Here is a 23,295-nt window from a genome sequence, read left to right on the forward strand (position 1 = left end):
CATGTAGGACAACCCATGCAAGATGAGAAAACCGTTTCCTTAAAGCCTGGAATGAACAGACGATGACAATGCCTCCATGCATAGATATTGGTATGAGGAGTAATAATATCTCCAATATCACTACAGAGATCAAATATATATATATATAATTCAAAAGGAGAATAAAAGGACACATATCCACCCTGCTTTTTGTTTGACCTTTATTCTGCTCTTGGCATTCGCAATTGGAAAAAAAGAAAATAAAAGGAAGACAGGCAATTTCAATTTAAACAGCCTGCTTGCCATGATCACCAGCCTCCTTTCCCTCCTTTCTTTTTCTTCTGCTGCTGTTTCTTCTTTGTGGCAGCTGCGCCAACAGGCTTTTGATGCCTTGGCGGTATCATGTTGCTTGTTGATCCAGATGGAACTGCCGTTACGGTGCCAGGCCTTGGGGATGTAGGTGGACTACTTGCAGTCTTGCTAGCATCCCTGTAGACAAGGAAAAGACAACAAATGGGATTATTATCACACAGAGCTTAGATGTACGGTTATCTTCTGTCCTCCTGTCAGCAGCAAAAACAAAACAAGCAGGTTAAACCTCACGTACATGTCATATATTACTGCTTGCAGTGAAGAATTAATTCCTTTACATAAGAGAAGAACACTGCTTAGAAATTCTAGCTCCCCCCCTTCTTTTTTTACAATAAGCTGTGGGCAGAATTGAGCCACTGCTAGCTAGTACAGTTGTACCTTGGATCCCGAATGCCTTGGTACTCGGACATTTTGGCTCACAAATGCTGCAAACCTGGAAGTGAGTGCTCTGGTTTGCAAACGTTCTTTGGAACCCAAACGTTTGTCAGGGCTTCTGATTGGCTGCAGGAGCTTCCTGCAGCCAATCAGAAGCCATGCTTTGGTTTCCGAAAGTTTTGGAAGTCGAATGGCCTTCCAGAACGGATTCTGTTCAACTTCCAAGGTACGACTGTATACTGCAGGTGCTACAATATATACATCAGCATGCCATTCATATATAATGGTTTGGAATAATTTGTTTATTCTTGGAGAACATGTGGCTGGGGGGGGGTCACTCTTTTCTAGGAGCTGGATACTTTCCCTCTAGGATGCCTGCATACAGACACATTCAAGTAAAATCCTGATTCCTGTAGGACTGCCAAGAGAGATTGAGATATTCAGTCACCAAATGAGTTTGGAACGTGTCCAGAGGAGGGCAACCAAAATGGTCAAAGGCCTGGAAACGATGCCTTATGAGGAACGGCTAAGGGAGCTGGGCATGTTTAGCCTGGAGAAGAGGAGGTTAAGGGGTGATATGATAGCCATGTTCAAATATATAAAAGGATGTCACATAGAGGAGGGAGAAAGGTTGTTTTCTGCTGCTTCAGAGAAGCGGACACGGAGCAGTGGTTCCAAACTACAAGAAAAAAGATTCCACCTAAACATTAGGAAGAACTTCCTGACAGTAAGAGCTGTTTGACAGTGGAATTTGCTGCCAAGGAGTGTGGTGGAGTCTCCTTCTTTGGAGGTCTTTAAGCAGAGGCTTGACAACCATATGTCAGGAGTGCTCTGATGGTGTTTCCTGCTTGGCAGGGGGTTGGACTCGGTGGCCCTTGTGGTCTCTTCCAACTCTATGATTCTATGATTCTATGAGTTCCTAAGTTCCAGCCCTTCAGATGACTTGAGCCAGTGGTTCTCAACCTTGGGTCCCCAGATGCTTTTGGCCTACAACTCCCATGATCCCTAGCTCACAGGACCAGTGGTCAGGGATGATGGGAGTTATAGGCCAAAAACATCTGGGGAACCAAGGCTGAAAAAGGCTGCAGACAACTCTATTGCCTTCGTCTCTTCATCCTTCCCAGGCCCCCAAAACCCACTCATCTTCCTGTACTCTCCTCCTATAGAATGACTGCCTCTCTCCATATGAACCGACCCAGATACAGTGGTACCTTGGGTTATGAACTCGATTTGTTCCACAGGTCTGTTCTTAACCTGAAACCGTTCTTAACTTGAGGTACCACTTTAGCTAATGGGGCCTCCCGCTGCCGCACGATTTCTGTTCTCGTCCTGGGGCAAAGTTCTTAACCCAAAGTACTACTTCCAAGTTAGCGGAGCTTGTAACCTGAAGTGTTTGAAACCCGAGGTGTTTGTAACCCGAGGTACCACTGTACAGCGATCATTTGAGGCCCTTCTTTGTGTGCCTCCTCCATGAGGTCTGGAGGGTGGCAACATGAGAACAGGCCTTTTCAGCAGTGCCTCTCTGTTTGTGGAGTGCTCTACCCAAGGAGGTTCACCTGGTGCCCTCATTACAGTGGTACCTCGGGTTAAGTACTTAATTTGTTCCGGAGGTCTGTTCTTAACCTGAAACTGTTCTTAACCCAAAGCACCAATTTAGCTAATGGGGCCTCCTGCTGCCGCCGTGCCACTGGAGTACGATTTCTGTTCTCATCCTGAAGCAAAGTTCTTAACCCGAAGTACTATTTCTCGGTTAGCAGAGTCTGTAACCGGAAGCGTATGTAACCCAAGGTACCACTGTATACACATTTAGGCACCAGGTGAAAACGTTCCTCTTCAACCAGGCCTTTGGCTGCCTATCATCCTATATCCTTTTAAATGTGTTTGTGTGTGGGGGGGTGTTGTTTTGTTCTATTCTTGATTTTATTATGAATTTTGTGGTTTTATCTTGTGTTTTTATGCTGGGAACCACCCTGAGAGCTACAAAATTTAAAAACAATAATTTTGACACACACACACCCCGCATTAAGTATCAGTGCCAGTTCCCAAAAGCCAGTTCTTTAAGCCTTTTCTGAATGGCAACTGCAGAAAGAGGGCAGGGATGTCCCCTTCTCCACTCCCTTACTGTAACTCTCTTTCTCTACCTACTCTTGGAGATTGTGTGCAATAGTGATCTTCCTTTCAAGGGGAGTAGCTCTCTTTGATTACCTGATTACCTTGCCCTGGGACACTGAGAGGACTCTAGAATCAAGGCTCGCAAGGCTGGGTCCTGTTACTCACAATTCAGAAGAAGCTGCTGTTGTTGCTCCTTGGGTTCCTTTCCCAATCTGGTCCTTCTTCTTGCCCTTCTTCCGCCCGCGATAGTAGGATCGCTCCCGCATTGGAAGCCAGCGCTCAGGGTCAGGAGCAACTTTAGGGTCATAGTTCTTTGGCAGTTTTCCTAAGGAGTAGGTTAAAAAAAAAAGAATATTCCTTTTCTGAATACTAAGGAGTATTCAGCATGGGAGACTCATCATGATTTAAAAACAGCCGCACTGCAGGTAAATGCCTTATCAGCCAAAGCTGTATAGCACTTCCATGGTCGGAGACAGACAACGCTCTCACTGTGCGCAAACCACAAATACCTTTATGCTGACATGTTTTAGCTTTTCATTGCAACAACAAAAATTGGGTTGTTGCAATTAGCTAGCTATACCTAGACTTTAAATACTGTGGAGAACCGACTTCATGTAAGAGCATGGAGACCTACCGTAGATTCCGGTGTATAAGACGACTTTTTAACCCCGATAAAGAGGTTTAAAAGTCGGGGGTCATCTTACACGCCGGGTATGGGCGGCGCGGAGCGGAGCCCGCCCCCCACTACAGTGGCTCCGAAACAGCAGCAGCAGCGGGCTCCGCTACAGCGGCTTTCTCCTGGCATGGAGCTGCTCAGCGTATTAGGCGACTGGGCTTATAAGACAAACCCCCAAATTGCAGCTGCCAATTTGGAAGGGTCGTCTAATACGCCGGAATCTACAGTACTCAAAACGCTCATGTTAGAAAAGCACTCCTAGATCAGTCCCCAAAATATCCATCTATTTTTCTCTCTGACAGTGGCCTGCAAAATGCTTTAGGGAAGTTTGTGTGCAGAAAATGAAGGCAACAGCCCATCCCTGCTTTTAATCCCTGCAACTGGTATTGAGAAGTATGGTGCCTTGAAACAAGAAGTCCAGGACGCTACCATTAATGTCGCACAATTGCTGCAATTTCCTGACTTTGGCTGAAAGTCAACTTAATTTGAAGTTAGCTTCTTGAGTCGTTTTTTAAAAATTCCACCCTAATACAGTGGTGTTTAGATGAGGAACATGTACCTCTGCAGATGCTGTTGCACTCCCAACTCCTATCTGCCCTATGCAGCACTGCTAATGGGCAGAGATACCTAACAAGTGATAAATATTTAACTTCAATAAATAAAGTATGTATTGACATCCTTCTTTGGTATCCCTGCACCCAACCACTCACTCCCACAAGTCCTCCTTTGGGCCTGCGGTTCAAAACAATTGGTCCATCTAGTTCATTGCTGCCTACATTGACTAGCATCTGCTTTTAAGGTCTCCAAAAGAAGTCTTTCCCAGACCTACTTGGGAGACACTGGGGATTGAACTTTCTGGGAGACGAAGTCCAACAACATCTGGAAGGTCATAGGTTCTCAACTCCTGGCTTAGATAGTTTTAGCCAACTTCTCCAGAAGCACTTTTGAACTCCAAACAGCTATATAGTCATTGCTAACAAGACACTCACCCTTCTTTTTCTTCTTCTTCTTCTTGACGTCACCTTGGCTGGAAAAAAAACACAGCACATGAACACACATGAGCCTGCTTGAGATGCAGCAGAAAGAACAGAGCTAATGGATGCCAAGGGGAGCGTATCTAATGGCTTTGTATAGGGAAAGAAATAAGGCAAGTTGTAGCTAGAAGACAGAAAACTTATTTTGGTCGCTGAGCTGGACTTCTTCATATTAACACTGACTCAGGATGTCAAGGATTACTTAAAAAGCTTCTTTACCCTTGTTCTTTCTGCTGGTTCTCAACTGCGGGTTTCCCTCCTTTCTTCCGAATGTATGTAGCCCCATGCGAGTTTTCAAGAGCATCCACATCTACTTTCAGAGACATAGTGTCCGAAGAAGGCAAGTGTTTGCTAAGTCTATTGTGAAGGAGGGGTTAAGGAATAACAATATGAACACATTAAGCAAATAAGAGAGAGAGAAAATCATTCTCAGGATCTCAAAAGCAGTTTAGTGGGTAGAATAACGACAGAGAGAAACTAAGTTAGGAGACTGGGAAGAATTCTCTGTTGTATAGGAATGGAATGTTATATAATGGGGTAACAAATTTGTTTTTTACTTTCTGGATGGGCAGAGTGACCATGAGAGCCTGAGCTTCTAAAAGAAACAGAGGCGTTTGGCATTTGGGGATCAAAACAGTAGAATAGTGTTTTTGTACTTCTGCTTGATGAAAACATGGAGTTAAAAGGAAAGACTACCAACCCAGCTGTACCTGAACTTCCTAGTTGGATGTGTGTGTTGTATGCACCCTATGAGACAACAGTGAGGTTCAAAGGCCAGTGAGATGTGAAAGTCTTAGAACATGCACGGAGGAATTCCAGAAGACACAGGATTTCTTTGGCAGAGAACACGGCATCATACTCCAAAACCTGGAAACTTTGAAAAGCATCACTGCAGCAATTACTCCGATATGAGGAAGTGGTCAAAGAATGCCTCCTTGTCTCACCTCCCTCAGCCACACAAGGAAGGATACACTTTAGCTTTCTCACCATCAACCAGGGAGTATGCAGAAATGAGCTGAGCCAGGGTATGGACATCATCTGGATTTTGCCTACAAAAGTAAAGAAGTGTGAGAGTTATAGCCTGTTCTAAAGAGAGCAGTCAGCCCAGTGTCGCACACCACACGAAGGACACCTCATATAAGCAGGCAAATGAAGCACCCTGCCTCCACCTTCCATAGGAGCCACAAACAATATTTTCAAGATGCGTGCTGGCTCAGGTAAAGCTGCAGCTTAGAGATGGGTGGCAGGAGCAGCTCTATCAAGGGAAAGGGACCAAAAGAGAATCTAATGGTTGAGGAGGTTGCTCACTCTGTGGATGTTCCAGCAACTCATTGGGGCAACACCCATTCGCTTCAATAGCTTGCCAAAAACCAGGTGTGCCCACAAATATAGGGGATTATAGGGTGAAAAAAGTGTGTTCAAAGCACAGGTAAAAACACAATTTTCCCCTCTTCTCTCACACAGCCCCTACTGCACACTCTCCAGAGGGACCCACTGAAGCAGATTTTGGGGGCACGCGGGGAGAGGAGAGGAATAATAATAATAATAATAATTTATTACTTATACCCCACCCATCTGGCTGGGTTTCCCCAGCCACTCTAGGCTGCTTCCAACAGGAGATTAAAAATACATTAAAACCCCACTCATTAAAAAACTTCCCTAAACAGGGCTGCCTTCAGATGTCTTCTAAACCTCAGATAGTTGTTTATTCCTTTGACAACTGATGGGAGGGCATGCCACAGGGTGGGAGCCACTACCGAGAAGGCCTTCTGCCTGGTTCCCTGTAACTTTGCTTCTTGCAGTGAGGGAACCGTCAGAAGGCCCTCGGCATTGGACCTCAGTGTCCAGGCAGAACGATGGGGGTGGAGACGCTCCTTCAGGTATACTGGAAAGGTAAGTCCCACTGCATAAGTGGGATGCTGTTCATGTAACACTGGGCACAACCCATTTTTAATATGCCTTATCTCATTTGCTGCATAAACATATTTTTAACACTACTGAAGTAATTGTCATCTTCTGTTTCAAAAGTTAGTGGGGCCACTGAGTCTTTTGCAGTAAAACTCACTTATTAGCTCTCAGGAAGGGACTTACTTCCACAGCTCCTCTAGATCGCTGATTGCTTCCTTCTTCCGTCCGTGTTTTAGCTTGAAGTTGACAGCTTCCCTAATTAACGACAAATGAACTGGAGACTTTGGCTGGGGGTGAAAAAAGGTTTGCTTAAAGTTAAGTTTGAAAACAACTAAAATAATGACATGAGTGATCACTCTCTTTTTTAACCTGCTGAAGAGACACTTGGAGCCATGAGAGTTTAGGGGACTCTTAAGAGCAGCGGTTGTAGGTAACAAAGGTGTATCATTTGTACAAGAAATTCCCCCTGTGCACCCTCAAATCTGTTCTGGGTTCCTCCTCCACCCTCCATATCAGATGGGGACATGCAGAAGGGCAAGAAGTTCCACTGAGCCATTGAAAGTCCTTGCATGAACAGGACAACTTTGATGGGATACAACTGCAATGGTGTATTTGTCTGTTACGAGTTGCAAGATTGCAATCACACTACCAAGCTCAGAATACTGACTTTCAACAGCTGTGGGATCATAACTACTCCAGTGCATAACCGAGTCTTCCCTCAAAATATGAATAAAATCAGGAAAATTCTGGACTACAGAACAATTTTTTTGCAGACTTCCGACCAGCTGAGGCACAGCACACTTCCCCTCAATTAAACCTGAAGGCACATTTCACCTTGTGCACACAAAGAGGTCTACACTTAGAGCAGGAGCTGCTGACCTTTTGGAGCCTTGAGCGTATTTTCAAACCGAGAAGCTGTCACAGGCACCATATGTACAATGCACCTATTCTAATGGCTGCAACAGACTTCCTCTTTCAATTCTGATTTCAGAGGAGGGGTGGGCACTGCAGGTGCCAGGGAAGGCCACTGCTGGTATATGTGCACCCAGCATGTTAGCAAATCTTGACTTAAGTATGTGTAAATGTGAGAGCTACCCCACACTAGGGGATCTCTCCTGAATTTTTGTATCCATCTCTTTCAGGCCAGTTAATTCCATGGACTCTGCACCAGAAGTTGTTGGGTGATCCAAATGACATCTACTGACAGATAAATTGGAGAACTGCTCCAGTGAAGGATGACTGGAAGGAGACACGGCCAGAACAGGCAATCATGCAGAGAGGCAACAGGCAGCCTCTCCATTGCCATGGAGATTTGGGGCTCATGGGAAACTTGAATTATTTATTTCTTGCAGCACAGTAGCAGTTACAAACCATTTATGAATACAATTGGCCGGCAAATTCAGATTATAAATGTCCTTTTACATTATAAAGAGCTATGATGTACTGAACATATTTCTACTATTTTGTTTTGTCTGAAATGTAAAGCAAGTTGAACACAAAATACTGGGCAGCTTATCTGTTGGCATCTCATCGGACTATTACTTGCCTGAAATTCTTGATACCATTCAATCGCTTGAGCCAAGACCTCTATAGCACTATCAATATCTTCTTCATGGCTATACATTGTCACTAATGCAGATACCTATAACACAACATTAAAGTGAGAAATATTTTTAGCGAGCAGTAAGTACTGGAATGTATGACAGGGCCACATTTTTTAAAAATTATAAATGTAACTTTATTACTTATTACTACTTTATTACTTATTATTACTAAGTAGAATACTGTCACCACATGAAAGTGCGCACACACTGAAGCAATAGTTACTTCTCTTTTACTACATTTCTTCAAAAGCAATGGAGTCAAGTGGCAGCACTCAAGGGATAAAGCAGCCTTGACTTAATATGACAAGAAAGAGTGCAAGTTTTCTCAAATAAGAATCAACCTTGCTGTAATGTGCTTTGCTCTCTCCAACACATGGCATCTATACAGCACTTTTTCAAAGCATCCAAGCATTTCACTTACATTTTGTTAATATTCCTTATAGCCACCATGTAAGGTAAGCCATATCAAAACTCTGTGCACTGCTTGTTCCCGTATTGCGAGAATCTTGATTAAGATGCATGTTGGAGGCATTGCTTTGCAGTGCCATCTTAGAAAATTTAGTGAGCAAACAGGAGACAGGGCCTTTTTGGTGGTAGTGCTGCAGCTCTGAAATACTCTCCCAAATGAAATTATTTCACCCAAAACTGAATGAACCTTTATTCTGGCAGGCTTTTAATGTGTAACACCCTAATTTACTACCATCAGTTTAAGTATCTTTTACCCTTGCTGCTGTTAGGTTTTTATTTTATTTTTAATTATTTGCTGTATGAGTTGCTATTTGTTACTGCTTTTAGAAATTGGCTATTAGTTGTACTTTTGCTCAATTGCATTGAAAAGTTTTGTGTTGTATGCTTCTTTTAGCAGAAAGCAAGATATAAATATTGTCATTCCCATATTGGAGGAGCAGGAAAAGCCTGAAATATTCACGCAACTTAGAAATTAAGCAAGTCATGGAAACTATTTATAAAAGACCATAACATATGGGATATCTTGGCGCAAAATTTTGGTTATTTACAACCTTGCTTCAGGGCCAAGTTCACAATTGCTGCTAGATTAGCAGCCAAAGATTCATGTTGTTGAGTTACACACCTCTAGCAACAGGAGGCAGAAGAGATCAAGATGTCTGTTATTGCTAAGTCCTGTGGACCAAACACATTACTGATCAAGAGTCCAAACAGAACTTACGCATACACAATAAAGAGGCAAATGAGCAACTTGTAGTCCAGCCATGATGGGACTTGTCAACCTGGGAAGGCAGCCCATCTAGGAGAACGAAAGCTCTAATCCTAAACCTCCACTGCCTTGTGGGATGTCTTCAGGAGAAAAAAAGGCCAAGGAGTAAACCCTACACAAATCCAGCGTGGAGTCCCTAAAATGGTTGGATGGTGCCTTGCATACCTCCTTCCAGCAACTCCTGCAGCCAAGATGGTGCCAAACATATTGCTCTGCTTTCCTTTGGACCACATCAGCGAGGCCGAGAGGGGGCGTCTTGTAATCTGGACAGTCCAGGACCTCCAAAAACACTGCCTTGGCTTGTGCCCTGGGGAGGTCACTTCAGTGCTGCTAACAAAGTGGTTTGACTCCCCCTCTCCCCCAAAGCTCCATTGTCTCTTGTGACAGACAGATGTCAAAAAGAAAAAGTAGTCTAACCACCCAAGCTAAGGTCAGAATGGCATGCTAGGAGAAGAATATGACATTGGGGGTGGTGTCAATAGGATGCATAAAACTCTGTGTGTGTTTAGATTTAGCTGCAACCTACCATGCCTGGTTTGTGCCTTAACTCTTCTATAGACCTCAGGATGATACATGCTTTCGTGACACTGCCTTTGAGAGAGAGAGAGAGAGAGAGGAAGGGAGGGAGAACAAAAAGTGTGGTTATTGGCAATTGGCTCCAGTCCTCTGTACTAGGACATCTGTTCTACCATCAAGCAACTCTCTTTTTATTAGACAGATGAAAAAGGAGCGATTATAGAAACCATCAATCAGGGCTGCATGCTTGCCACGATTCTGCAGAAGCCCGCTTCATGAGAAATTCAGCCTTTTATTTAAAGAGCGAAAGTTGCTAGCCCTTATGACTGCAAAAAAATATGCATGAAAGCGTGTGGGAAATAACTGAAGTATCAAAAGCTAAAGGGATGTTTAAATAAGAATTTCACTGGTCACAGCTGAGAGGGTTCAGGGCTCCATATTTTTCCTTATCCCTCCCCATAATTAGTAAAACTTGAATTATTAAAAAATGCTATCATCATCATTGCTCTGTAAGAAAATCATACAAATTTGTTCAGGTTGCAAGCTTTCTAGATGGTGAAGACTTCAGGTATTGCCCCTTCCTGCCTTTAACCTAAGCTCCCTCAGAAGGCAGCCTCCCTCTGAGAAAAAAGTGAGTTAAGAATGAGAGTGCTCATTTGGAAACAGTATGAAACTGTAGCTGAATGCTCAGGAAGCTTCTTTCCAAAGGAAGCAAGGCTACTGTACCTTGAGCAACTTTCAACTGTGCCATCGTCAGCTTAATCTCTGCTGCTTTCTCGGGGTGCTGATCAGCAAACTCCTACAGGTCAGAAATGGAAACACAAATCAAGAGGCTTTCAGACAGAATCAGCTTCAGAATTTCCAGAACAGGCACCTTGCAATGCATAGTAATTGCACTGTGGAGTCTTAAGTCTCTTGACTCTCCTGTAACAAACTCAAAGTCCCTAATAATAATAATAATAATAATAATAATAATAATAAAAACAACTTTATTTATATCCCGCCCTCCCCAGCCGAAGCCGGGCTCAGGGCGGCTAACAACAATCAAATAATCCAACATTCTAAAAACATTTCATTATAAAAATTAATTAAAATCAAACTGATGGCAACCGTTAAGCAAAATTCTGTGCAGATTGCCAGAGGAGGGAGTCAGGCTGCGCCCTGACCAAAGGCCTGGTGGAACAGCTCTGTCTTGAACAGAAGCGACAGGGATACACAGCAATATGTTAAGGAAGGGTCCCATTTGCTATGCCATTACCTAAAATATGCTTAAGTCTAAACCATGATTTGCAGAACACCTCAGAACTATAGTTTTCAGCCAGGCACATTTATGTAGTGCACCTATACCAAGCCACACTTAAGGCAGTTCTCTTGTCTCTCTAAATCTCTCACTGCTTGCAGATCTCAGACAAGCAGATCTCACTATTGTATTCCCATACCTAACTTCTTGGGAAAAGGCTTAGCTCAACAAGCTAATCCATAGTTTCACTGAATGCTTGGGCTGGTGCAAAAATAACGCTGTTGAATCTAACTATGACTCCAAGTGCCCAGCAGGTTCATGAATCCCCTTCCTCCTCAACCTCATCTAGATGAACAATGATACAGAGCTTTGTCATCTCCTGCATATTTCCTCAAGCAGCAAACCACAGCCTACCTGTAGCAGCTCTATTGCCTTGGTATGCTGTTTCTCTCGACACAACTGTGCTGCCTGGATTAGCACAGGGAGGAGATGTTCGGGACTCTGTGACTGTAAACTTGATGCCAGTTTGCGACACTGATCTGCCTAAGGAACAAGAGAAAAAGAGTGGCTGGTTAGGAATGCCGATTCTACAGAGAGAAGGCAGGATTTAGAAGTGTAAGCCAACAAACCAAGGCGCTCCCTGCCCTCCTTGGTAACAGACCATAAAAAGTAAAGAGGCCCCTGACCATTAGGTCCAGTTGTGTCCAACTCTGGGGTTGTGGCGCTCATCTCGCTTTATTGGCCGAGGGAGCCGGCGTACAGCTTCCGGGTCATGTGGCCAGCATGACTAAGCTGCTTCTGGCGAACCAGAGCAGCGCACGGAAACGCTGTTTACCTTCCCACCGGAGCGGTACCTATTTATCTACTTGCACTTTGACATGCTTTTGAACTGCTAGGTTGGCAGGAGCAGGGACTGAACAACAGGAGCTCACCCCGTTGCAGGGATTCGAACCACCGACCTCCTGATCAGCAAGCCCTAGGCTCTGTGGTTTAGACCATGCATCAAAGCAATTGAAGTGGCACAACATTACCTGGTTGGTGTACATGGCCAGCAGAGCTTTATTGAATTCTATTGCTTGGAGCTGTTTCTTCGAGAGTTTATGCTCAACACCCTCAGCGTTGGTCAGTTTCACCTTTTTCTTTGAGTCAAAGACATTTTGGTCCTGTGAAAGACAGCATTCCAAGATGCATCACTCAATCAACAGGAACATGATGTTTCCCAGGTTGCTTGCTGCAATTAAGACACGCCACGCTCCTTTTGTGTGATTTCTTCTGCAAAACATGCTTGAGGAATTACTAGGATAATGCCATACCTTGTTAATGGTAATGATGTTGTTGGCGATGACAGCAAGCAACCCGACATCTGTTGGCCTGCAGAGAACAGGGCATACATGTGCATTTGTAAACATGTCTTCTTTTTTAAAAAGATGCCAAGACCACCAATGCCACCATTTTACAGAAGTCACTTACTTCAGTTTGATTATCTGATTGTAAAGTTGCAGGGCTTCCTCTGTGTGACCTTGCAGCTGCAAGATATAAGCCATCTGACCGTGAATAATAGCCAGTTCAGCCTCAATGTCTTCTTCGGTAACATCCTAAAAGGAAACAGTAAAAAAAAGTTAACACACAACCTTGAAACCTTGCACCAGTTATATAATATCCACAGATCAATGGATGGAATCCAATGTCAAGTCAGTGGACCCCAACCCCCCAGAGCAGATTTTGGGGGGCGGTATTCATGGGGTTGCCAGGGAGGGGAAGGGGAGAGAAAGGGTAAATCCAATTTATGCAAGCTGGAATTTAGTATCACCCAAACCTGCAAATATATCTATTGGTAACTAGCAAACTTACTAGTAACACAGCTAGAGAGCAAGCCTCATTGAATAGAGAAAATATGCATTGGATTGCACTCCTGGTACCATTTCTCTCATTGGGTGAGTCACGCAAGCATGCAAATCTCATCCACTGATATCACCGGGAGATAAAACTGCCTCACTTTGCCATTATTGTGTTCACTAAGAATACTTTTTTAAATGGCTTCAGCGGATAATGGAAGCTCTGGATATTTAAATTGTTAGTATCAGCAATGGCCCTTGCTACAGAATTCACAAAGTTTAATTCTACTCTGTTAACACTTCTCAGTGAAGCTGTTCATGTGAAAGAGGCACACTGCTATTTAAAGGCGCAGAAGTAAAAAGAAAAGCGCTGATGGAGAACACTTTAAATCCAGTGTTATGAAGGAAAGCAGGCAGATAGCACATAACCAAGCAGATTTATGCAATTAGCTTACATGCACACATACTGAGAATATTAAAACCTGCCGAGCGGAAAAAGTATTCTCGGTGTAACACTAGTGACTCACCGAATCTTCTGAGAGAGACTGGCGACACAGATCTACAAGGAAAGTGTGACAAATTAATTTTGGACATAAGAAGAGCCCTACTGGATCTGACCGAAGGCCCATCCATTCCAGCCCCTTGTTCTCACAGTGGTGAACCAGATGCATACAGGAAGCCTATAGGTAGGAGTGCAGCAGCACTCTTCCCACTCATGCTGCCCAAAAACTGGTATTTAGAGTCATATTGCCTCTGACAGTGGAGGTAGCACACATTTTGCCATAGATATGAGCCACCAATCAAGGTTCCACCACTGATTAACACCTGCCTATAGAAACTTCATTTGCATCACAGAAGTGCAAGGATGCTGATATTTCTCTATACAGTGGTATCTCTACTTATGAACGCGATGCGTTTCGGGGTGCCGTTCGCACCCTGAAAAGTCCATAAGTAGAGTGCCGCTACTGCGAGTGCGCGAAAGAGCGCTTCTGCGCATGTGCGGAGTGCACAGATGGCTTCTGTGCATGCAGCGAGCCCGGAAGTAAACACTTCCGGGTTTGCCGCGTTCATAACCTGGAAAGCCGCAACGTGAAGCAAACGTAACACGAGGCATGACTGTATTTGACAGCATCCTATAATCATTCTCCACATATCTTAATTCCTAATCTGCCCTTATTATACTAGATCCTAAGTTTCCAACTGTGTGTCGATACATGATACAATTATGGATTTCTTAGTAGTACTATCAATTTAACCATCTTGAGTTCTCCCCACATCTCCCTTCAGTTCTATTTTGCTTGGTCTTTGCTTGTTTTTCCAAGTTGCTGGGGGGGGGATCTAGCTATTTGAAATTTGATTTTGCTTACCAAAATGAATGCAAATTAGTGCAGGGAGGAAATCCTGTGCAGTCTATAGGATCAACAGGTTACTGGGGGCTGTAAATGAATTCTTGAAATACATTTGCAGATGCAGAGAATAAATTTAGGGACACAATAATCCCCATGTCTATTTTCTCAATTTAATTTATTAAAGGATATAGATCTTGTGACGTTTTTCCACAAAAGCAGCACAACGGGTTACAAGGAAAGGACAAATTAATCTTCTCATTCATTACCTTCTGCTCTTTGTAGGCTTTTCATTGCCTCGTTCAGCCTGGCCTGCCCAACCAAAGAACAAGCAGCATTGTAACTCAGCTCATATGTGGCTTCTTGAAGGCCAAGATCCTCCTGGACAGAGCAAAAATAACGAAGTAAATAAAGGGATACCTCGTTCTGAATTACAGTGTGAACCAGTTTGCATGAACACTTTGGGTCAGATGGCTAGACGCAGATCAAAACAATACTTCCAAAGCATGAAGGGTTCTTAAATTAACATGCAGTAAATTCAAAAGCCATAAGCAGGTGATACATACTAACAGGAAGCTGTATGAACACCCTTCTTTCTAATTATATATGAGGCACAAAAGAACAATATGCAAGCAAATCACACGATTCTAGAAGCCCAAGCTCCTTTCATCAAGTGTTTCTTTCATTCCTTAGCACACACTGGAGGTAAGATGTTGTAGTAGCATAAAGATTCTTTTGCTTATAAACAGATGTTAAGTAAATTACTAAACAAAGGATTGTGCATACATTTACGGCAACCAACAATAACTACATTAAAAACGCAAAAGTAACCACCAGTATATCAATATAAAAAGGCAACCAGAATTTGAAAAACTGTATCTAAGGGAGATTGTAGGAAAATGCAAGTTGTTTGTTTTTAAACTGCCCACTTAAATATATGCAACCCTGGGTTCAAGCAAGCTTCCTTGGGTGGGGCACTGCATGGTCTTAAAGCTACCACAGATGAGGCCATCCTGTGTTTCCACCTGCTGTATTGTCTCATGGGGTGTGTGTGTGTGTGTGTGTGTGTGTAGCAGGGCCAGTCTCTGATGGCGCGATGGGGCTGTGGCATGAATCTGACCTCTGATCAGTCATGTTACTGCTTGCTAGGGAGTGCGAGAGGCGGAAGCAGCAGTTAAGTCAATATGGTACAAATGCACTGCCAGAGCTAATCTGGTACTCCTGCTGGTGTATTTGCACTGTGCTGACCTTGTACCTTGCCCTCTACCTCCCAGTAAGCAGGAGTGGTAGAACCAACCTGGAGTCAAGTGAGCAGCAGCCAGGTGTTTATCCTTCCAGCCTTGAAATAATAATAATAATTTATTATGTATACCCTGCCCATCTGGCTGGGTTTCCCCAGCCACTACGGCTGGCTTCCAACAGAATATTAGAATACAATAGTCTATTAAACATTAACAGCTTCCCTAAACAGGGAATGTCTTCTAAAAGTCAGATGTCTTTTAAAATATTGCAGAATTCACTTTTGTTGTCTATCAGTCCCCACGTTACAGGAATTTAAAAGTGTATGAATGTCCTCAAGTGCCAAGTTCCAATTATCCTCATCTGTGATTGGGAGAAAAGGCATAAGATCCTAATCCAATCCATAACTTCCTGAGGAAATCCTTCCCCCCCCCCCCCAAAATAACAGAAATAAACTGTCTATGTAGTTTGACAAAAGCCTTTTCGGCATCTAGAGAAATAACTGCAGCCACATCAGCTCTTTTACTGTTTGAAGAATCCCCTTTTCCTACCAACCTTAAATTATCTGCTCCCCCTCTTTGGCAAATAATATTAATGTACTACTATAGCCATCACAGTCTGGTTAGCAATGACTCCTATTATCCTGCTGACTACAATAATTAAGGTGATTGGCCTATAATTTGGACTAGTTTGGTCCTTACCAGACTTGGGAATAACAGAGATATCAGCTTCATACGTCAATGTTCCTATAAGACACTTCCCTGTATTTTATGGCGTTTATGCAGTTCACCTGCAGTTCACTTACAGCAAGAATAGATGAAGGAGGAAGTCTCTCTCTCTCTCTCTCTCTCTCTCTCATATGTGCACATACACACTGCCACAAACTTACTTACTGGTACGACTTTCTCCCATGTGCTCTGTGCAGCAATAACTGCAGAGAGGTTTGTTTTCCGTTCCTCTTCATAATCATCTTGTGAGTTGCGTATGAGGTCCCGGTACACAGCTAAACAGTCGTCGTAACGTTCTAATCTGTACAACTGGAAGGAAAAATCTGGATTAGCAGCTCAACAGACCAGAAAACGGTCAAAACTAGGTCTGCAAAATAAAATAGCAACCATAATATCTCAGTAATGTTTATAACTATACCTATAATCCAGGCAGGTATTGGACGGGATTCAACTAAGTTGCTGCATGCACAGAATGTAGTCAGGTCGCAAAATGGGATTTCCTCCTCTTCTTCCTTGCGTCCCCTAAATCTTCATTGGAGTGTTGGGGAACCCCCAGAACACGTTTAGGGGGCACACAGGGGAAATCCCATTGTGTGAGTGGGCCTTGTTCTGCACATGCATACCCCACTTTACACTACAGTGAAATCTAACCCCAGTTCTTCTTCTTTTTTTGAAAAAAACTTTATTGAAAAAGAATAACCACAAACATGCACAGTTATCTCCCACTTGGACTACTGCAATGCGCTCTACGTGGGGCTACCTTTGAAGGTGACCTGGAAACTACAATTAATCCAGAATATGGCAGCTAGACTGGTGACTGGGACCATATCACCTGTCTTGAAAGACCTACATTGGCTCCCAGTATGTTTCTGAGCACAATTCAAAGTGCTGGTGCTGACCTTTAAAGCCCTAAACGGCCTCGGCCCAGTATACCTGAAGGAGCGTCTCCACCCCCATCATTCTGCCCAGACGCTGAGGTCCAGCGCCAAGGGCCTTCTGGCGGTTCCCTCATTGCGAGAAGCAAAGCTACAGGGAACCAGACAGAGGGCCTTCTTGGTAGTGGCGCCCGCCCTGTGGAACGCCCTCCCATCAGATGTCAAAGCGATAAACAACTACCTGACATTCAGAAGACATCTTAAAGCAGCCCTGGTCAGGGAAGTTTTTAACATGTGATATTTTAGTGTATTTTTGGTTTCTATGGAAGCCGCCCAGAGTGGCTGGGGAAATCCAGCCAGATGGGCGGGGTACAAATAAATTATTATTATTATTATTATTATTATTATTATTATTATTATTATTATTATTATATAATTATTATGGATGAAACATTGAACAAAGACCAAGCCCCATCCGTGTCACTAAGCAACAATTTTCTTCAAGAAGAGTGAATGTATAATAGTTACCAAGGTCATCAATTCTAAACTGTCACCTCTGGTTGTTGAGAAAATCAATGCCAAAAGTTCTAGGCTGAAGAGCAACAACATAGCATGTGCCTATAGACCCAGAGTTGTCATGGGAAACACACTGTTCCTCCAATGCATTTTGTCCATCACAAAATATCCCTCTTGGTAATTCCCAGAACACTGAGAGGCACTTCACAATTGCTGGAATAAGTTTCCATGCTAAGCCCAGGCAATTCTAGTTTCTACAAGATGTTTCTCTAAAGCATTTTATCACCCCTTAATCCTCAACCAGGAAGATATTGAAAAGCAAGTAGAAGATCAAAATTTTATACTTGGCTTTATTATTAATTAACTATTATTATTATTATCCAATAAATTCATACATACCAATAAATTTACACATATGCAGAATACCCCCATAAATGAAAAAATATTATCACTTGCTTATATTGACATTTCCAGCATTATAACCAGTTGATTTTAAAGATCAGTTATCTTTAGGTGAAGTGAAATACCAGTGGAGTATCATATTAAATTATGGTCTCATAATGTTGTGCACAATGATAAATACGTGACTAAGCTGCATTTTCAATTTTGAAATGTTCTCATTTCATAGGACCATCCATGAGGACAAGAAAGATGGCAAAAATTAAGGACAGGTCTGCTTAATTAACAAGAACCATTACAATCAGTCTTCACCATTCAGCAGTCTTGGTAGACTGTCAGCATCCATTGCTGCAGGACTGTACTGTGGCTGACCCATTTAAGGGATTGCTAGGTAAAGGTAAAGGTAAAGGTACCCCTGCCCGTACGGGCCAGTCTTGACAGACTCTGGGGTTGTGCGCCCATCTCACTCAAGAGGCCGGGGGCCAGCGCTGTCCGGAGACACTTCCGGGTCACGTGGCCAGTGTGACATCGCTGCTCTGGCCAGAGCCAGAGCCAGAGCCAGAGCCGCACACGGAAACGCCGTTTACCTTCCCGCTGGTAAGTGGTCCCTATTTATCTACTTGCACCCGGAGGTGCTTTCGAACTGCTAGGTTGGCAGGCGCTGGGACCGAGCAGCGGGAGCGCACCCCGCCGCAGGGATTCGAACCGCCGACCTTTCGATTGGCAAGTCCTAGGCGCTGAGGCTTTAACCCACAGCGCCACCTGCGTCCCTGGAAAGGGATTGCTAACCTGCCGTAAAAGAGCACACATTTAGATTGAGAAAACTCCTCCACCACAGCACCTGAAGCCTTATATCCAGCAGTAAGAGTTTGCAAAGCAGTAGTTACCACTTGTCCATACAGCTCCTTTAGCTTGTCTGTCTGCTGACTGGCTCCCTGAATGGTCTTCAGAGCATTTTCAATCCTGTTCAGCCTGTATTCACAGTAAGCCTTCTCAAAAGCTATCACATCACTGTAACATATAAGCCGGAAGTCGGATGTGATTTCTCATTAACAACTCTTCAAAAAGCAGTTGTGTTTGCTAAGACTCATTCCTGAAGATTGAATCCTATATACACTGACATCATATTGAACCAAACAACACGAGATAAGGGAACTAATACTTTAGAAACCATAGACATATTTTTGGACATGTGTCAAGTTTGTAATTATGTAAAATAATATGATAGGCTTCAAGAAAGGAGCTAATATTCATGAATATCTCATTGTCTCAGACTAATATGGCAACAATATTCTAACAGATATATTGCAACACAGAAAAAGCAAAGATAGAACGGCTTCACAATAATAATTTTTATTTGCTTAACAAGACAAAGAAGTGTGTCTATATTTTGTGCATTGAACACACATTCCTTTTGCACGCCACACTGTTTTTGAAAGTGCTGGCTTACTGACTGATACAATCCTTACTGGATTGATATTTTTCTTGATATCCCATAAACTGCTTTTTATTAACACTATATTAACATTCTTGCATTGCAGGGGTTGGACCAGAGGGCTCTCAGGTTCCCTTCCAACTCTACAATTCTATGATTCTATGTCTTGTAGCTTCTTTTCCCACAATGCAACTAGGAAACCTTTTTTGATACATACAGACACACAGGATTTAGGTCAGCAATTATGCAGCTGCATGCTGGGACATATTAGTGTGTGCCTCCAGCTGTTTTTGGACTACAATTCCCATCATCCCTTGCCACTGGTCTTGCTAGTCAGGGATGATGGGAGTTGTAGTTCAAAAACAGCTGGAGGCACAAGGTTGGGAAACACTGCTCTAGTACACCTGAAAGCATACATTCACACTGGAGACTGCCTGTTGCATCTCTGCATGGTCTTGCCTCCTCCCAATTAGCTTTCACTGGCGGCAGCTAATTCTGTTGTCTCTATGTATGGGTGTGATATGGTTATTTTAATACAGAGACTCACCATTGTTACCCACCCTTAGCAGAGGCTGAAACATGAATTTGTTGGGGAATTACCGGCCTTCCAATTAGGAAGAATGCTCATTACAGTAAGGCACATAGAAACCCAACTGGATAACTCCTGTAACATCCGGGAATTTTACCACCCCACACTCAAAGTGTAAACTTTTTTAGCCTACACTTTGAGAATTAATTGACTAAGAAGAAAGAAGATTTTCTTGAAACTGTATTTTTCTTTATTTTGTAAATGCTTCCATTTGCATATTTTGAAAAACTGAAAAAAAAAACTCTTGCACTGTCTGAAAGCCATGTTTTTTGATAAGCAGCTAATATTCAGCACTCACCTGGTTAATACTTTGGTATGGGTGTTAATCACACTGAGAGCTTCCTTAAAACTTCCATTTTGGATAAGGCATACCACTTTGCAGTGAAGAGCAGTTGCATCATCCTTGCTGATCTGCAGTACTAGGAAAAGCAAAAGCAAGGAATTAAACAATGAGAACCCAGGCACTGTTATTTGTATCTTGAAAACAAGCAGTTTAGGTTATCACAGCACTTTTCCAACTGTGGTCCAGGGAACCAAATTATACCAGTTGGAAGCTTATTAAAGGCTCCTTAGTGAGAAGTCCTTGGGAGGTTTTTAAGCAGAGTGTGGATGACCATCTGTCATGGATGCTTTAGCTGAGATCCTTGCCCTGCAGGGGGTTGGAATAGATCACCCTTGGGATCCTTTCCAACTCTACAAGTCTGTGATACAATGGTAGAAAGACAGATTGCTAGGGAAGATCAACAGTGAGAGGGCAATGTGTAGCTGCAGGAGGGAATACTTTGCTGCAAGTCTAAACACACATTAAGTCCCACTGAACATAGCAGTACTTATTTCAAAGTGATATGACAGTTTCATAGATTAGCGTCCTAACTCAATTCAATATAGCAATTCAATTCTTTTACAGATGCATAACTGCACAACCCACTTCCTCTTTACATACGTGGCAGGTTTTTCCCTAGCACATCCCCTGTACAACCAAATAACAATTCAGCAAGCAAGAATTTCCCAAGCATGCAAGTACAGTGACATGAATGACCACATCGAGTATTTCTGCCTGTCACACAACTGTTAAAGCCACAGAGCAGTTCAAGGAATAAGTGGCTGCAATCCTAACCTCACTTGTTGTTGTTTAGCTGTTTAGTCGCGTCCAACTCTTCGTGATCTCATGGACCAAAGCACGCCACTTACCTGGGAGTAAATCCACTGAATTGAACTGCACTGTTACTAATACTCAAGTTACAGCATGCTTTAAAATATTAAAAACACTTCACCTGCATTACCTCACTGCGGTCTTTACAAACACCCTAGAAACCAGGCCGATATTGTCGTTAACCATTTTTAATGTTTGACATTTCATTATGTTTTTAAGATGTGATGGAAGCTGCCCAGAGTGGCTGGGGAAACCCAGCCAGATGGACGCAGTATAAATAATAAAATTATCATCATCATCATTCTCCTACTGAAGTAGGGCAACAGTGCTAAAGTTGAAGGACTAGGGGCTTGCCTGGTGCCACCCACAAAAAAGAGTGAAGCAAGCCTTGTCACTCATGAAGATCCAAACATGAAGAGAGACATTCTTAACGAGGGATCAGCACGAAAGGGGCACCGGAGAGGTTATATTTTCTGAGAATCCTCCGGAAAAACCATCTCTCAAAGGACCTGTTGATGGCATTTTACCATTGCACTGTGGAGAGTGTATTAACTTATGGTCTGTGTGTGTGGTTTGGGAGCTGCACGGCCAGAGAAAAAACAATGCTGTCCAGGGTTGTAAAGACTGCAGAGAGAATAATTGGGTGCACTCTTCCCACTTTAGATCAAACTATGCTGTTAGGTGCCATAAGAAAGCGGCAGAGATAGCGCAGGATAGTAGGCACCCCGGAAATGATCTCTTTCAGCTTCTGCCTTCTGGAAGAAGGTATAGGGTTATAAAAGCCAGGACTAGCCGTCTGAGAAACAGTTTCTACGCAAATGCAATTCTGGTTCTAAACACAGCATAAGGGGTCTCTATAGTATACAGTGGTACCTCGGGTTAAGTACTTAATTCGTTCCGGAGGTCTGTACTTAACCTGAAACTGTTCTTAACCTGAAGCACCACTTAACCTGCTGCCGCTGCGCCGCCAGAGCCCGATTTCTGTTCTTATCCTGAAGCAAAGTTCTTAACCTGAAGCACTATTTCTAGGTTAGTGGAGTATGTAACCTGAAGCGTATGTAACCCGAGATACCACTGTAGTGTATTTTAAAACGGGGTTTCAGAGTTTTTAGGGGTTTTTGAATGTTTTATGTAGTTTTTCAATTTCATTGTTCTGCATGGGACAATGACAACAAAGATATCGTATATCGTGAACACCGCCTGCCGCCGGGTCACCGCTGAGTATTACTGGAGTGGCTAAGCGAATGAGCCACCCCTCAGCCACGAGCAAATCGGAGGCCAGCCGTTCTTCCCGCTCTGCAGGGTTGTTGTGAAGGTTCCAGCGAAGCTAATGCACGCGAAGCGCTTGGGGACGGGTTTCGAAGCTACTTCCCGCGCAAAGGGAAGGGGGATTCACTAAGAAAAAGTGGCAGGCTGCCCCCCCCCACCCCAGAGAGAGAGAATAAAGGCGACGCCAGGCGCAAAGCCCCGTCCCTCGCCCTGGGCCACTTCCGCCGCCCTCCACTCACTTTTATTGACCGACTTGAGGGCGCGCCCGAAGTCGCCGTTCTGGCCGCAGCGGTTCACTTCGCTCCACAGCGAGGCCACCGAGGCAGCCCCGGCCGCGCCGGCACCACTTCCGCCACCCGCGCCCGCCGCCATCTTGGCAGAGGGAGAGAAGCAGCGGAGGGCGGGGGGGGGCAGGATAGGCCAGGGAAAGCGGGGCGCCGACGATGGCCTTTCGACCCGGAAGTGCATCCACGTAGCACTCTAAGCCTTCGTCGTGTACAAAAAAAAAAAGCGCGCCTCTCTAGGAAAACGGCGAGCCCAATGCGCATGCGTCTCCAGGGCCCACGCGCTCGGGCCTCCCAAGCAGGCGTAAGGCGAAGGCGCATGCGCGCGTTGTTTAAACTGCTTTGGCTCAGAATCATAGAGTTGGCGGGTGTCCCGAGGGTCATCTATTCCAACCCCCTGCCCACTTATTCCCTACTCGTTTCCTGTCACCTAAATCTGGGAGCCTCTGGGCATAGGAAGAATTCCTTTACCTCAACCAGCCTTTCTCAACCTGTGGGTCCCCAGATGTTTGTTGAACTACAACTCCCATCATCCCTAGCTAGCAAGGCCAAAGCTCAGGGATGATGGGAGTTGTAG

At 43.8% G+C, this 23,295-nt stretch overlaps 1 protein-coding gene across 1 annotated transcript; it reads right to left on the reverse strand.

The window, feature by feature from the left end:
* Positions 1-183: 183 nt before the first annotated feature.
* SRP72 (signal recognition particle 72) lies at positions 184-22,839 on the reverse strand. The gene is made up of 19 exons (XM_079959397.1): positions 22,674-22,839; positions 20,311-20,431; positions 18,876-18,999; positions 16,364-16,507; positions 14,501-14,612; positions 13,413-13,444; positions 12,521-12,645; positions 12,364-12,421; positions 12,082-12,213; positions 11,465-11,593; positions 10,537-10,609; positions 9,821-9,885; positions 8,003-8,098; positions 6,640-6,743; positions 5,520-5,597; positions 4,768-4,905; positions 4,504-4,541; positions 3,004-3,163; positions 184-468 (listed from the first exon to the last, which is right to left on the reverse strand). The coding sequence occupies exons 1-19, from the start codon at positions 22,804-22,806 to the stop codon at positions 288-290; spliced, it is 2,043 nt and encodes a 680-aa protein (XP_079815523.1). The 5' UTR covers positions 22,807-22,839; the 3' UTR covers positions 184-287.
* Between the last annotated feature and the right edge of the window lie 456 nt (positions 22,840-23,295).

Source organism: Podarcis cretensis (genome assembly GCF_951804945.1).
Source record: "Podarcis cretensis genome assembly, chromosome: 17".
Lineage (NCBI taxonomy): Eukaryota > Metazoa > Chordata > Lepidosauria > Squamata > Lacertidae > Podarcis > Podarcis cretensis.